At 38.8% G+C, this 12883-nt stretch overlaps 2 protein-coding genes across 3 annotated transcripts; one reads left to right on the forward strand and one right to left on the reverse strand.

The window, feature by feature from the left end:
• Positions 1-346: 346 nt before the first annotated feature.
• On the forward strand, positions 347-9139 carry LOC140952322 (ADP-ribose pyrophosphatase, mitochondrial-like). 2 transcript variants are annotated; one of them, XM_073401743.1, is made up of 7 exons: positions 347-602; positions 3042-3234; positions 3981-4088; positions 4868-4954; positions 5559-5664; positions 6982-7125; positions 7860-9139. In XM_073401743.1, the coding sequence occupies exons 1-7, from the start codon at positions 521-523 to the stop codon at positions 8088-8090; spliced, it is 951 nt and encodes a 316-aa protein (XP_073257844.1). In that variant the 5' UTR covers positions 347-520; the 3' UTR covers positions 8091-9139. The 2 variants fall into 2 exon arrangements, with proteins under 2 accessions (XP_073257844.1, XP_073257845.1); XM_073401744.1 differs by having other exon boundaries at positions 449-602; positions 3046-3234.
• A 130-nt stretch (positions 9140-9269) lies between these two features.
• On the reverse strand, positions 9270-11216 carry LOC140953246 (galactosylceramide sulfotransferase-like). The gene is made up of 2 exons (XM_073402746.1): positions 11056-11216; positions 9270-10779 (listed from the first exon to the last, which is right to left on the reverse strand). The coding sequence occupies exons 1-2, from the start codon at positions 11214-11216 to the stop codon at positions 9597-9599; spliced, it is 1344 nt and encodes a 447-aa protein (XP_073258847.1). The 3' UTR covers positions 9270-9596.
• Between the last annotated feature and the right edge of the window lie 1667 nt (positions 11217-12883).

Here is a 12883-nt window from a genome sequence, read left to right on the forward strand (position 1 = left end):
TACATGGTCGGATTAACACCTAAAATTGCCCCTAAATGAAAAAAGGTTAGGGATAGAATTTTGTGAGAAATTTTTCCACAGTTACTTATGTCATTTTTTTTTTTCTTTTCAATTACATAAAATGAATAATGAAATAATAATAATACTTTAATTATCCTCTCCCCTTTTGTGGCTTTTCAGGGATGATGAAACAAATAATTTAAAATGCAGGGACATAACATGGTTAAAAATCTCAACTGGTAAAAGGAGAACCAGTTGGCTATTTTGCAATCGTGGACGAGGATTTGAAATCGGGACTACCAAGAACAAATTCCTCCCCACCGGGGACTGTTGGGTTTGTCGGTCTCTTTACCCTGACCTTACCCTGGCCACCCCGCTGAACATAATTGTCTTCCCATTCGCCCGCGCGATCCGAGCCGGCGGCACTCCAAGCCCTTGATGTTCCAAAAGGAAGTGGATATCAAATCTGTTTCACTTTTAATTTATTTGACTGTATGACTGTTACCAGCCATAAGTCTCTATGTTCCTACGTGGATTTGTTAAAGTCCCTGTAGGTGTCGTCGCTTTTGTGGCCGCTTCATCCCTCGTCAAGAATCAACTCGGTGAGTTTAAAAACTGTTTTTTTTTTCTGTTGGCGCGCGGACGGTACCAAGGTTTTATTTTCGATCTGTTTTGGTGTTATTGTTAAGCTTAAAATAAACTTTTCGGTTTGTAGCATAATATCCGACAGTATTGCTTCTCAAATTGCAGCTTTTCAGTCTCATTTGCTGTAGTGCTTCGAACGTTCTCAATGACCGTCATGTTGTAACCAAGCTTGTTAGGTTCCATTTGCTCTCACTGATTATTATAAATACTCCTAATTTCCAAGAAAAAATAAGAGGGGGAACATTTTGCCAAATGAGACAGTTAATGCCTCCTCTTTTATGGCATTTACAAACTGCCTTTAATTTAACAAACTATTTGACTATTGACCGCTGGAAAATTTGCAAGAATCATCAGATGGAGGCAAATGATAGATATCCTGTTTTACGGAAGGCTTTTTAATTTGATGTGCCGTGGCCTTAATTAGATGAACGGCTCAAGCATTAATGAAGTTTCTAAAGTATTGTGTCGTAAAATGTGTTACAAGATGTAGTAAATCAAACAGTTTTGCTCATAGCCTCTTGAATTACTTTTATAACTACAGCTTGGAGGTAACGAACTTTGTAAAAGTATCTTATTGTTTTAGGTAATTATTTCAAGTTCTTAGAGTATTTTATATGACATAGACAGCTGCAATGCATCATTCATCATATCCAGTCACTATGACGGGCGTCATCTCTTGACTCATGACAGCTGCTTTGAGCACAGGCAGACCACCCTCTGTTTGTGTGGCTGTGGTTGTTACTGAAACCTGAGCATCAGTATTTTAAACTCAATAGAAGAAAGACAGATGAACATTACTGCGGCTGCAGTTTACTCCGAAATACAGATTTGAACCAAAATGTTCAAGCGAAGTTCAAGAGAAATGATAACTTAGTCACACACACAAGACAAGGCTGGCAGCAATCAGCTACCGGCAGGTCTCCTTCTTTAGTTTTAAACCACTTATCTTGGACCGAAAATATGTGCTATGAAAGCGACGTCCTTAGTTACCTATAGAGAGGCACATGTATGTCCACCCCAGGCATTGTTAGTGTGTCTGTGATCATCAACAAAAATTTTCACTCTCCAACAGAACCTTGTGTAATAATTCATTTAGTTGTGAACCAATTTTTTGGTGCTGATGTCCTTATTCTCAGCATGAGTAATGCATACTATTGTTCAAATAATAATAATAATAAATTTATTTATTTATTTATTTATTTTAATAAACAACTTTATTTAAAATCTTGTAAAAAAACCTATACACAAAAGAAAAAAAAACTGCAGTAGGGTAATTATAGTTCCTCACTAAATACATACATGAAATTCTTAGACTAAAAGCATAGGAGCTAGTTGAAAAAAAAATATATAAATTCGTTGTAAAACATGTACATGATAAAACCATCCATCATGCCTATCAGCCTCTAAAACTAGATATATATATATATATCTGTGTGATTTTGCTAAAAGGTGCCCGCTAAGTTTTCGCTTGAACACCGGCATCGCCTGTGTTCAAGCCAGTGTAGCCGGAAGAAAACCAGGGGGCTTGCCGTCTTGCTAGGTGTCAGCTGAGAGCCCTGGCCCAGACCTATCCGCGGGTGGGTGACTTCCTTGTTTTGAGTGAAAACCAGGGGGGTAGGCAGGGGAGATTTTGTCACTTTGGTTAGAGTTTTATGTCAGAAAGCAGTGCAAAGTCAGAGAATTTTTCCTGTGGCCTAGGCCAACCAAGTCAATGTGGTGACTCATAATCATAACACTACTAGCAGAGCTTGGGGGAAGTGATTGACTACTCATAAGCTTCATGGGTGGGGAGGGTGAGTAATGGCTCCTTCAAGTTGACCTTCTAGAGACTCAGTACAGGCACCTTGTATGAAATCCAGACAGATATATATATATATATATATATATTATATATATATATATATATATATATTCTAAAACACTGATAAAAGCTGACAACCTCTAGCATATAACAAACAGTACACTTAGAGAAAATGAAAATAAGACACCGCAATGACTGTACAAGAATTGGTTTTCTGGGCAAATGTCAAACAAAATAAAAAGGTCTTTAGAGCCTGCTTGAAACCCTGAACATTTTGGATACTCCTGATAACTGAAGAAGGAGTGTTCAACAGTGAGGGCTCAACACAAAGTGAAGGTTCTGTTCAAAGACAGTAATATTCTTTGTCCCTTTGAAAATGAAATGACATTGTTTTATAGTCACAATTAATTGCAGCTTAGTTTGCTAATCAATGTTAGCATCTGTGAGGGCGTAATGGCAAAGCTGTTATTCAAAAAATTATTAGATAATAACTATTTTTTTGTTATTATTTCGTTTTTATTTCTTTTAGTAATGGTGCAAAAACTGCATGCAAGCCCGTTACAAAAATGCAAGACTTTTGTTATTCTTTTGTCAGGAAGTATTGCCAAGTGTCATATTGGAATGCATACCAAAGCCTGTTCACTGGAATATCCTTGCACAAATGTAACAAGATTCCCAGTTCCTGCTGAATTTGTGGACTGGAAGGTTTCATTTCCAGATTACAAACCTGTGGTTTACACAGCACAAAAAGTGCTTGAAAAACCTCCCTGGGCTGATCCTGACATCAGGTGAGAAGGTTCTTCTTAGGACCAGTGTGGCCATAGGACAATATGGTCTCAAGAGTGATCAGCATCAATTTTCTCCCAACACTATTTATACATAATCAAGAAAAAAGGTCATGAGAAATGATAGAATGATCACTGAAGGTGAAATGTCTTGGTCTTTTACCAAATTCTCTCAACTTATTCTTCAAGGAATGTATGGAGATCAGTGTGTAGAAATTAAAAGTGCATGTGGATATCGGAACTTCAAGGGCTAATATAGGTTCCATCACAGGCAGATCAAGGATTATGATTGCAGAGGGTCACCTCAAAAAATAGAGAGTAAAATGGTTTCCTGGGCTGAATGGGGGTTCAGCCACCCAAGGAACCCTAAACCTAACCCCCATATCCACCCTGAGTTCCATTGTAATGGTTTAATTTATATTTGGCTTCACATGACTATATGACTGGCTGCCAGTCAAGGTTTTCAAAATATTAAAATTAATAGTCATAGCGTTATGAGCAATACATTTATATTCTTTGTCTCCTATCCTAATCGCTAAACCTAGATCACTTTATCTACCCATGAAAATATACATCCAGAGATGAAACAAATGCAGATCGAACAATTGATCATTCAGTGATTTGAAAACCTTGACTAGCTGCTGGCCCACTGTTAGTTATACATTTGATTCTAAACCATGCAATCTTTTACTTTTTGAATAGTTTTGTTCAGAAATAAATCTAAAAAGTGGATGTCATTTCTCTGACAGCTCTGGACCAGTGAAAGAGGCCCTCAAATATAATGACCTTGATACTTACTACAAAACAGATAGAAGAAGTTTAACAGGAAAGTATGAAGTCATACAAGGAGTCCCAAGGTTAGGTCATGTGCTTCTTTCATTACTAGGCATCCTTGGAGACCCAGGGGCAGATAGTGGAGGCAAGGGAAAGTCTAAACGGGCGGGAAAATATGGCACGAAGAAAAGTAAAGAACGGCGAGAAGAGCCCCTGGGAACAATGTCTTACCAGACCTGTTCTAAACGGTCGCTGCTGTTCTGACTTCTGATTGGTGCCAGAAAACTTTTGTGTTTTTCTGCCCACTCAGAAGGCAGAACAGCGGTGACCGTTTGGAACTGGTCTGGTAAGACATTGTCCCCAGGAGCTGTTCTCGCCATTCTTTACTTTAATTCGTGCCATATTTTTCCACCCGTTTAGACTTTCCCTTCCCCCCACTATCTGCCCCTGGGTCTCCGAGGATGATTACTAGGCAGCTTTAACAAAGACACTGCAAGGTCAAATGAGAGTACAAAAGTGTATGGAAACAGTGGCCAATCCAGACCTTCAGATAAGGGGGGGGGGGGGAGAATGGTCGTCCAGACCCTGAGATAAGGGGGGGCTCAGTCTCCAAAACATTTTTTTAGGCCCTTCGGGCCTCAGTTTGGCCTGCCTGTGTGCTTACTGACTAACTAGTGTTTTTTTAGCTGTTTACTGGCTACAGCTGTACCCCATTGACACCCTCTCCTAAAGGCCAAAATTCTTAAAGGAAAGTGTGAAGCCAAAATAGAATATACAGAAGGGTGATTGGGAGTTTCAGGAGTATTCATTATTTCTGGAACAATGTATTGGATTTTACTTATAAAAAGTGTTTGTTTTAAAGGAATCCTGTTGGTAGGACTGGTATGATTGGTAGAGGATTGCTTGGAAAATGGGGTCCCAACCATGCTGCTGATCCATTGGTTACAAGGTATATAATAATTTTATTTACCTGTTCTCCAGGCAAAAAGACTTTTTGCGAGGGGACGTGTTCACTGTCCAGGGGTGGTTTAGAACTCACTTCAGGTAAATATAATATTGTAAATGCTAAAAAAAGTTGCTTGGGCACTTATAATTAAATTTTGTGACTCCATAGGCGACACTTATGAAAGGGGGTGTGCAGGGGGCGCTTATTTCATTATCAAATTTACCTAGGCCTTAAGTCAAGACTACTGTGTCACTTTTAAACCCAAATTTTGCTTTCTGTGCATGCCCGAACTTCACAAGCTATTTATTTTGCATCTGGATCAGAACGCTGCGAAGTGTACGACCTGTAAATGGCTTTATGGTAGGTTTTAGCTCTATAGCACAACAGTGACCAGAAAACCGCTCGACTAGCTTCAAAACAAGTTTTTCGGCAAAATTTCCAGGGGCAAATGGGGCTGGCGTTTGTACCTTTGTTTTTGTGACTCAAGGGGCTGGCTGGGGTGGGGTGGGGCTAAAGACAGCACTAATTTGTACATAATTTTATGGTATGTACCAAATATTCTTATCCATATCTTTAAGGTATAAGATTAAGGTGTGTTCTCTTTCAGATGGAAAAGGGACAGCTCTGGAGAAAAAATTCACAAAGATGGAAAACCAGTTTTAGAATTTGTTGCAGTTCAGAGAACAGATTGCTCAGAATGGGCTCTTCCAGGGGTAAGTGAACAATCAGAAACTAAATGCAAGGGATAGTGATGGCTACCAAGGCTATCCTGTACTGACTGGTTTACCTTTTTAGCAAAGGCAATAAAAATCCTCATTTTCGAGAACACTTTTATTTGTTTTAGTGTCTTTGCTAAAAAAAGTAAGCCTCTGTGAAGTCTACAATATAACGGGAGAGACAAACTTTAGATAACTTATGCATTTTTAATAGATAAGCTTTTCTTTAGTGCTACAGCATTCTTGACTTTGTATTAAAAAAAGTAATAGAACTGGTGGGCACAGGCACACCACTCTTACCCGGTCAATTCCAGTCTGTTGTGGACACATCAATGCTAATAGTTGTCTTAGGGATCTTTCCAGAAGTCTACACTGGCCAGCCTGCCCAGTCATTTTGAAAATGAAATTTTAATCCTTTCTCAAAATTTTCGCTATTACTGCCGTGCAGGGGATTTAGTAATATGCTGATCTGACATTAAAGTCCTGATGTAATAGTAGAATTCCCTTTGCAACTGAACTGGTCTAATCAACCAATTCTATCAAATGATATGCACCCTCAGACTGACAGACCACAAGACAAGGGAGAGGAACAGCTCGTTCGTGAAGTGCGTGTAGACAGGCTAGGGCAACTTTACCATTACCATTCTGTTTTTGTTCTATCTCCAGACGTTTTTCAGTCTTCTTAGTAGGCTACTCCACTGTTTTCAAAACTGTAAATTAAAATAAATTGAATCCATTGTTTGAAAGAGCTCCCAAGATGGCCCGGTCAGACCGTTTCCCTTTTTTCCTCCGTTTTCAGGCTTCTGCGCACAGGATTTGGGTTAAAACCTAACGTTCCGTAAAAGCGATACAATACAACACAATACTTTTATTAATTCTCCCCGAGGGGCTTTTCAGAATTAATTTACAATATGTATATAATACAACTAAGACTAATGATATACATGTTCTTGATATATAAATAACAACTTAAAATTACTACTTCTAATGTTAACTAACAAAGTAATAATATACTATGGTATGTATACCGGTATCTTATTTCTTCATTAATTCTGCCTTTGCATGCTTTTTAAATGATCTTAATGATCGGACAGTTCTAGTGTTGTTACTGAGACTATTCCACGCTTTTGCTGCCCTATAAAAGAAGCCACTCTGGGCAGCCGCTGTCCGGCATCCTGGCAGGTTTAGATGTTCACTGTTGCGGAGATTGTAAGCGTGCCCATTGCGATGGTCATGCGATTCTTTCAGTGCTGTATACCTCTACTTTCTGTTCCTGTTAAGTGTTCGGCTGATAAGTGTGGTATTTTGTGCTAGGGAATGGTTGATCCTGGTGAACCCGTTACGTACACGCTCAAGAGGGAATTTGGCGAGGAAGCATTAAATTCTCTTGAACTTACGCCAGAGGAGAATAAACGGCTTCATGATTTATTGGATGATCTCTTCCATCATGGAATTGTGGTAACAACACGTCTTGTATAATTTAGAAAGTTTATGAAAATTACGTGTTGATTATTACAGGAACTAAGGTTGTAAGAGCTCCAGTAGCGAAGAGAGCAGCTTTAACAGGGTTGCCATGGACGGTAGAAGAGACAGGGAAAAGTCGAAGGGGAAAAGAAGGTTTGCAAACGGTCAGGGATAATCAAAAAAGAAAGTAAATGAGAAGTCAAGGAATTTTATTTTTAGAGGTTGCCACATTCCACAGTTCAGGCACAGTCACTTTTGTCCAGAACAACAACAACAAAAAATACTCTACATAGAATTAGATGAGCTCTATCAGAACTAGGTGGTACGTAGGTGGCGTCTGACGCCCAACGTTTGCCCTCGGGCGTGTAGAAAATCTTAATTTTTCATACAATGTTGGCTCCTCTAGATTTTACAGGTTTGGGGCACTGGGTTCCTTTTAATTTTCCTTAGAGCACAGCCTCGCTATACATGGTTGTGTCTGATACTTCACTGAGTTCAAGTCCTGAAATCTAAAAGCTCAAGAAAATGTGAAATACAAAGACAATATAAATAACGTGCATGTTAGGAAATATTAGTGAATTATTTTTTGTTGCAGTGAGTGGTATACCTGTTCAAGATAAACAACTTAAACTAGGACGAAATATGTGACAAATGTCTAGAGATCTTCAACCATTTCATTAGAGGTTGATATTCAGGGTTTTCTTGGGGGTTTTTTGCTTGTTTTTAAGATTTTTAAAGGCTACATAGATGATCCTAGGAACACAGATAATTCCTGGATGGAAAGCCAAGCAGTTAATTACCATGACGACACAGGAAAAGCCTTTGAAAAGTTTGCGCTCAAAGCTGGTGATGATGCCAAAAATGTCAGATGGATGGATGTCTCACATGAACTACGGTTGTATGCAAACCACAATGATTTGGTCAAGGAAGTTGCTAAAAGACTTAATGCTTATTGGTAGTGAATAACCCCCTTGGGACGGGAAAAATTACATAGACTCCTTTTTTTTTTTCAAGACACACCTGTCTGTGATAGGAACACTGACAACTTAACACGCAAAACCTTTGCTTCAAATTTATATTTGAATCGAGGGTTACCAACCTGGAGTTCACTAAAATGGCGGTTAGTATGCTGCTATGCACCAGTAGAATATTGCATGCGGGACTATATTTATTGGCATCTAATATTATATGTGGATAGCCGTGAGAGAGAAACATTTGTCGAAAACTCTTCGTATACAGTGATTGACCGTGGTTCCCTAATACAACAAAGACTCCGGGCAGTAAAACGAAAGATTTTCTTCGAGCAGGGTTTCCTTGTAATTTAGTCCAGTGAAAAGCTACCAGGGCCTGGTTCCTCGAAAGAAGGTTAAGTTGACCAAGGATTAAACTAATAAGCCGAATATTATAGTGTGTAAGCAAAGCCGATGAAAATTAAATGATACCGGCCGCATTGCCGTCAGCATAGAATTTGAAATTTTTGCAAATACACCTTCCATTAAATCTCGATTGGATGTAGATGTTGCAACTGTACATAGTTTTTAGGGCCCTTAATTTGGCTGGGAACAATACTTCTAGATAAGGGGCCGACCATTTGACTTTAGACGGGGGATATGGGTGACTCAGAAAAAATATATCCTGCAGAGTGATTTCGAGGGGAAAAAAATCTTGCAAGGAAATACCTGGCGAAAAAAATATCTTTCATGTCGTATAATGCTGGGAAAAAAACTTACACCACTGTATGTCAGGAAAAAGAATTCTTTCACCAGAGGGTTGAGAAAAACAAAAATTCGTACACAAACCAAATCACCCACACCCCCCTTCAAAGGACAAATGGTCGGCCCCTAAATTAACTATGCTTCGACCGGCCGAAAGGTTGTGTAATCTGTATATACCATTAGAGTGATATTATATTTAGTGTTAATATTGAGTTTAATTATCCTTCCTTTTTTCTGTATTAGGAGTATACTTTTTGCAGCTGTGTGACTTAAAGGGATGTTTTGTACTCTGATACGTTTATTGTGAGTGCATTAAGATGTCAAGAGCTGATTCAAAAAGATTCTCCAATAGATTGATGGCAAGGCCCCTCTTGTTTCCGTACACGAACAGTAAAATTACTGTTTCGTTGAGCATTTACACACGAGGGGTTTTGCTCCCGGAGCATGCTCCAGGCTCATTTTGCACGTGTCAGTACACACGAGGGAGCGTTTTCAAGTTCGCTCAATTTGCCCCGGGAGCTTGCTCCCAAACATTTATTCTGTTCAATATCGTGGAGCATTTTGCAGGGTGGAAATTGTGCTCCCGAGGATGAAGTATACCCATGAAATCGTTGGTACACACGGAGGAGCTTTGCTCCCGGAGCGTGCCCCTGGAGCATGCTCGTGTATATCTTTCCCATCTTTATCTCTAACGCTTTGTCTCAAATTTTAAACTTTCCATTGTTTGTCGACTTATTACTTAACGCCAAATCAAACTGCCAAATTAACTGGTTCGTAAACGAGGTCATTTGCCGAGTCCCAGGTCTCCTCGTCCTCCTTCATTTCCCTGCTTAATTCGGTATAATTTTGTGGTCCCATCTCAATTAGTCTCATCTTTTTCTTCTGTTTTCCTCTCAAGTATTTAAGATACGTATTTTCGCTCATTGTCATCTTTTCGCATAGACGTCGTAATTCTTCCGGTAAATCATGTTTAAGGTTATACCCTTTTACATACTTTTCGGCATAAAGGAACTGTAAGCGTGTTTCGTTCGTCACACAGGATTGCTTGATTTTCGTTGCCCTCTGTCGGAAGGTGGCAAGCTCTTCTTCAAATGTGTCACCTTCCTTTTCGATTCTTTTCCAGAATGACTTGTTAAAGTGATCAAATAACAACACATCCGCTTTGTTCCACCGTTTTATATTTTCCCGAATGTCGCTGTTAAGTGCTACATTTTTTTCCTCTTCTTGGCGATCGTTTAACTTCAAGTACAATATATCGTCCATATTCCAGCAGAGAAGCCGTTTCATCAATACTAAAGACTCATCAAAATAGTCCATAATCATAACCAAATCAAACTCCTTGTCCAGGAACTGAATATACTCGTTTACAGCGGTGAGGTTTTGATAGAACTTAAAGCTCAAACCCAAGTCGTGAAGTAGAGGGTTTCTGATTAAAAGCCATTCGTAATTAATTTTACGCATCATCGTGAAGGGAATACCACTGCGCTCAAGGAAGAGCTGTAATGAATCTGGATTGTTACCTAAACCAATGCGCTTTCCAAGCTCCATGTAGTTGAAAACAGACTCGAAGTTGTCGACAGGATTCCTTAAAATTGTGATATACTTGCTAGATTCCTTGGGAAAAAGACGATTCATGGGCTTCTTGTTAAATCTTGCGTGGCTGCATAAAATATTGGGAGTTTCGCTGATGAGGTGATGGACGAAGAAGAGATGAAATCTATATGGCCATCCCAACATTGTAAACGATGGGAGAACAAAACTGAGATTCTTAAAATCGCCGTAACGAAACATGATGTTTGCTATGGTGCTTGATCCAGTTTTGTGAGTCTTGAGGAAAAGGATGTGATTTTCTGGAGAGCATTTCAACAGAGCTGAGCGGGCTGAAGTGCGGTCGTTCAATATTGAGTTTGCATTGGCAGTGATGATCTCGGACCTGTCAAGGATGGAGTAATACAAAAATTAGAATTCTTATTGAGATTCAAAGAAACTATTTCATAGATAAAGAAATATAAAATATGAAATGGCTTCCGTTTCGGTTTCTTCCGCTAGGTATTCCCTTTGCAATCTTCAAAGGAAATTTCGCACGCACTCTAATTAAACAATTAATCAGAAAATAAGTAGATTTCTGACAAAAAAATAACCAAACTCTCTTTTCGAAGCGCTCTCTATGATCTAGTAAGTAACGTGGTGAATTAGACCAGTAATGCACCTGATAACACGATCAATGTGGGTAATTTGAGCAGGTGTTGTCGTTTCTTCAAGGCTGTGTCGATTTAGCTGCTTTTCGTGCACAACGTAAAACAAAACGAATGTTACAGTAAACAAAACTACTAAAGCTTTCTGGAAAAGGGACTGTAGAGATGACGACATTTTTCAAACTAAATTCAGCTTAATTTCTGTGACTAATAAAAAAGCATCAAATTAAAAAATAGTAATAATTTTTCTTTTATTTACTTTTATAGACACTTTGTTGAAAGGAAACAATTATAATAGTATTGTTCTGAACGCAAACATAATTAATACTTCTCAGCATCAACTGGACTGCCTCAAAACACTCGGAACTTGTAAGCTTCTAACAGAGTGGTCACAAACATAGCGTTCAAAACTGATATAACTGTTATATTTTCCCTATTTTTGTTTTCTGAATTTTAGGTTTACCTTTGGTCCAGAACTGACCTTTATTTAACCCACGTTTACACATACAACGCATTTTCCCTGCACAAGCCAGGTTTCCTTGGTAACTATGCCATTGCCTAATTCCACACCGGGAGGAGTGGGTATGAAAAACTCTAATACAGTTGAACCTCTCTAGAGGGTGCTAATGGGGGTAAAAATTCTCAGTTAACAACTATTTTTTCGGCCAATTATCAGTTAACTGGTATTTTTTTTTTTGCCAATTATCAGTTAACTGTTAACCCCATTGGTAACCTCTCTCTACAACGGCCAGAAGAAAGTGGCCGTTGTTAACACGTATTCAAGAGTCAATGGTTGTCTTTACACTAGGCTGTTAAGTAAGACTTAAGAGCTGCTAAGTTTTACTTAACCAAAAACAACGTGTGAAGGCTCAAGTAAAATCTCAAGTAACTTTACTTTGCATCTCATTAAAGTCGGAAAGTTGAAACGATTCAAGAAAGTTTCAAGTGTCTTGAAAACCAATAAAACCGACTTTGCGAACTTGCGGTTTCTAAGCTTTGAGAAAAGCATGTCAATCAATCTTAATTATGTTGCGTGGGAAAATAGGCTAAGTAAAAAAGATAGGTTGAGTGTGAAGCTTTCTTTTTCTTGAAGAATTGAAAATTTACTTGTCTTGAAATACCGTAAAATTCCGAAAATAATCCCCGGGGCTTATATTTTTCAAAGACCCTTTTTGAGGGGCTTATTTTCGGAGGGGCTTATCTACGGAGGGAAATTTGCGTTTCAAAATCGATTGGGATAGCCTTATAGTTGGAAGTAATCTCGTACCCAAATCTCCCACAGAGTGAGATCTGGTTACGAGATGAAGTTGGAAGTAAATTTACCATTTTTACTGTGTTTTTCTTTGTATTTGAAGGCAATTTTCCAAGAACAAACCCCCGGGGGGGGCTTATATTTTGAGGGCCCATTTAACGGAGGGTTTTTTGCGTTACCGGCTTGGGGGGCTTATATTTGAAGGGGCTTATAGATGGAGGGGCTTATTTTCTGAATTTTACGGTATTTCTTAGTTTATTTAGGCTCTAGTGTAAAGACTATCAATGTATGAAGTTTTTGTCCGCTGGACCGAAAAAAAAGTGGCCGCTGTTGAAAGGTGGCCGTTAGCGAAGGGTCGCAATGTAAAGGCAAAACCGCTACAACAAAACAGTTTGGACAACTGGATCCGTTTGTGTGGACCTTCAATTTAAAAAATCCCCAGTCAAGCTAAAACGATTGAGAGAAAAAATATAACAAACAATCAAATGATTTGAACCATTTGATTTCTTCATTAATGCTTCATCAGGATTAGTTTAAGTACCTATTTTCTAATTGGAGGGAGGTAGGAGTCCGTCCTTGTATTGTCGGAA

The sequence above is a fragment of the Porites lutea genome, chromosome 11 (assembly GCF_958299795.1).
Source record: "Porites lutea chromosome 11, jaPorLute2.1, whole genome shotgun sequence".
In the NCBI taxonomy this organism is placed as follows: Eukaryota; Metazoa; Cnidaria; class Anthozoa; order Scleractinia; family Poritidae; genus Porites; species Porites lutea.

What these genes read in the sequence shown, in the direction of transcription:
- LOC140952322 (XM_073401743.1), top strand. Translation starts at nt 521, where the DNA reads ATGTTCCTACGTGGATTTGTTAAAGTCCCTGTAGGTGTCGTCGCTTTT. An exon ending in CCTCGTCAAGAATCAACTCG is followed by an intron (nt 603 to 3,041) that starts GTGAGTTTAAAA and finishes TTCTTTTGTCAG; the next exon opens with GAAGTATTGCCAAGTGTCAT. An exon ending in CAGAATGGGCTCTTCCAGGG is followed by an intron (nt 5,665 to 6,981) that starts GTAAGTGAACAA and finishes ATTTTGTGCTAG; the next exon opens with GGAATGGTTGATCCTGGTGA.
- LOC140953246 (XM_073402746.1), bottom strand. Translation starts at nt 11,216, where the DNA reads ATGTCGTCATCTCTACAGTCCCTTTTCCAGAAAGCTTTAGTAGTTTTG. An exon ending in CACATTGATCGTGTTATCAG is followed by an intron (nt 10,780 to 11,055) that starts GTGCATTACTGG and finishes CATCCTTGACAG; the next exon opens with GTCCGAGATCATCACTGCCA.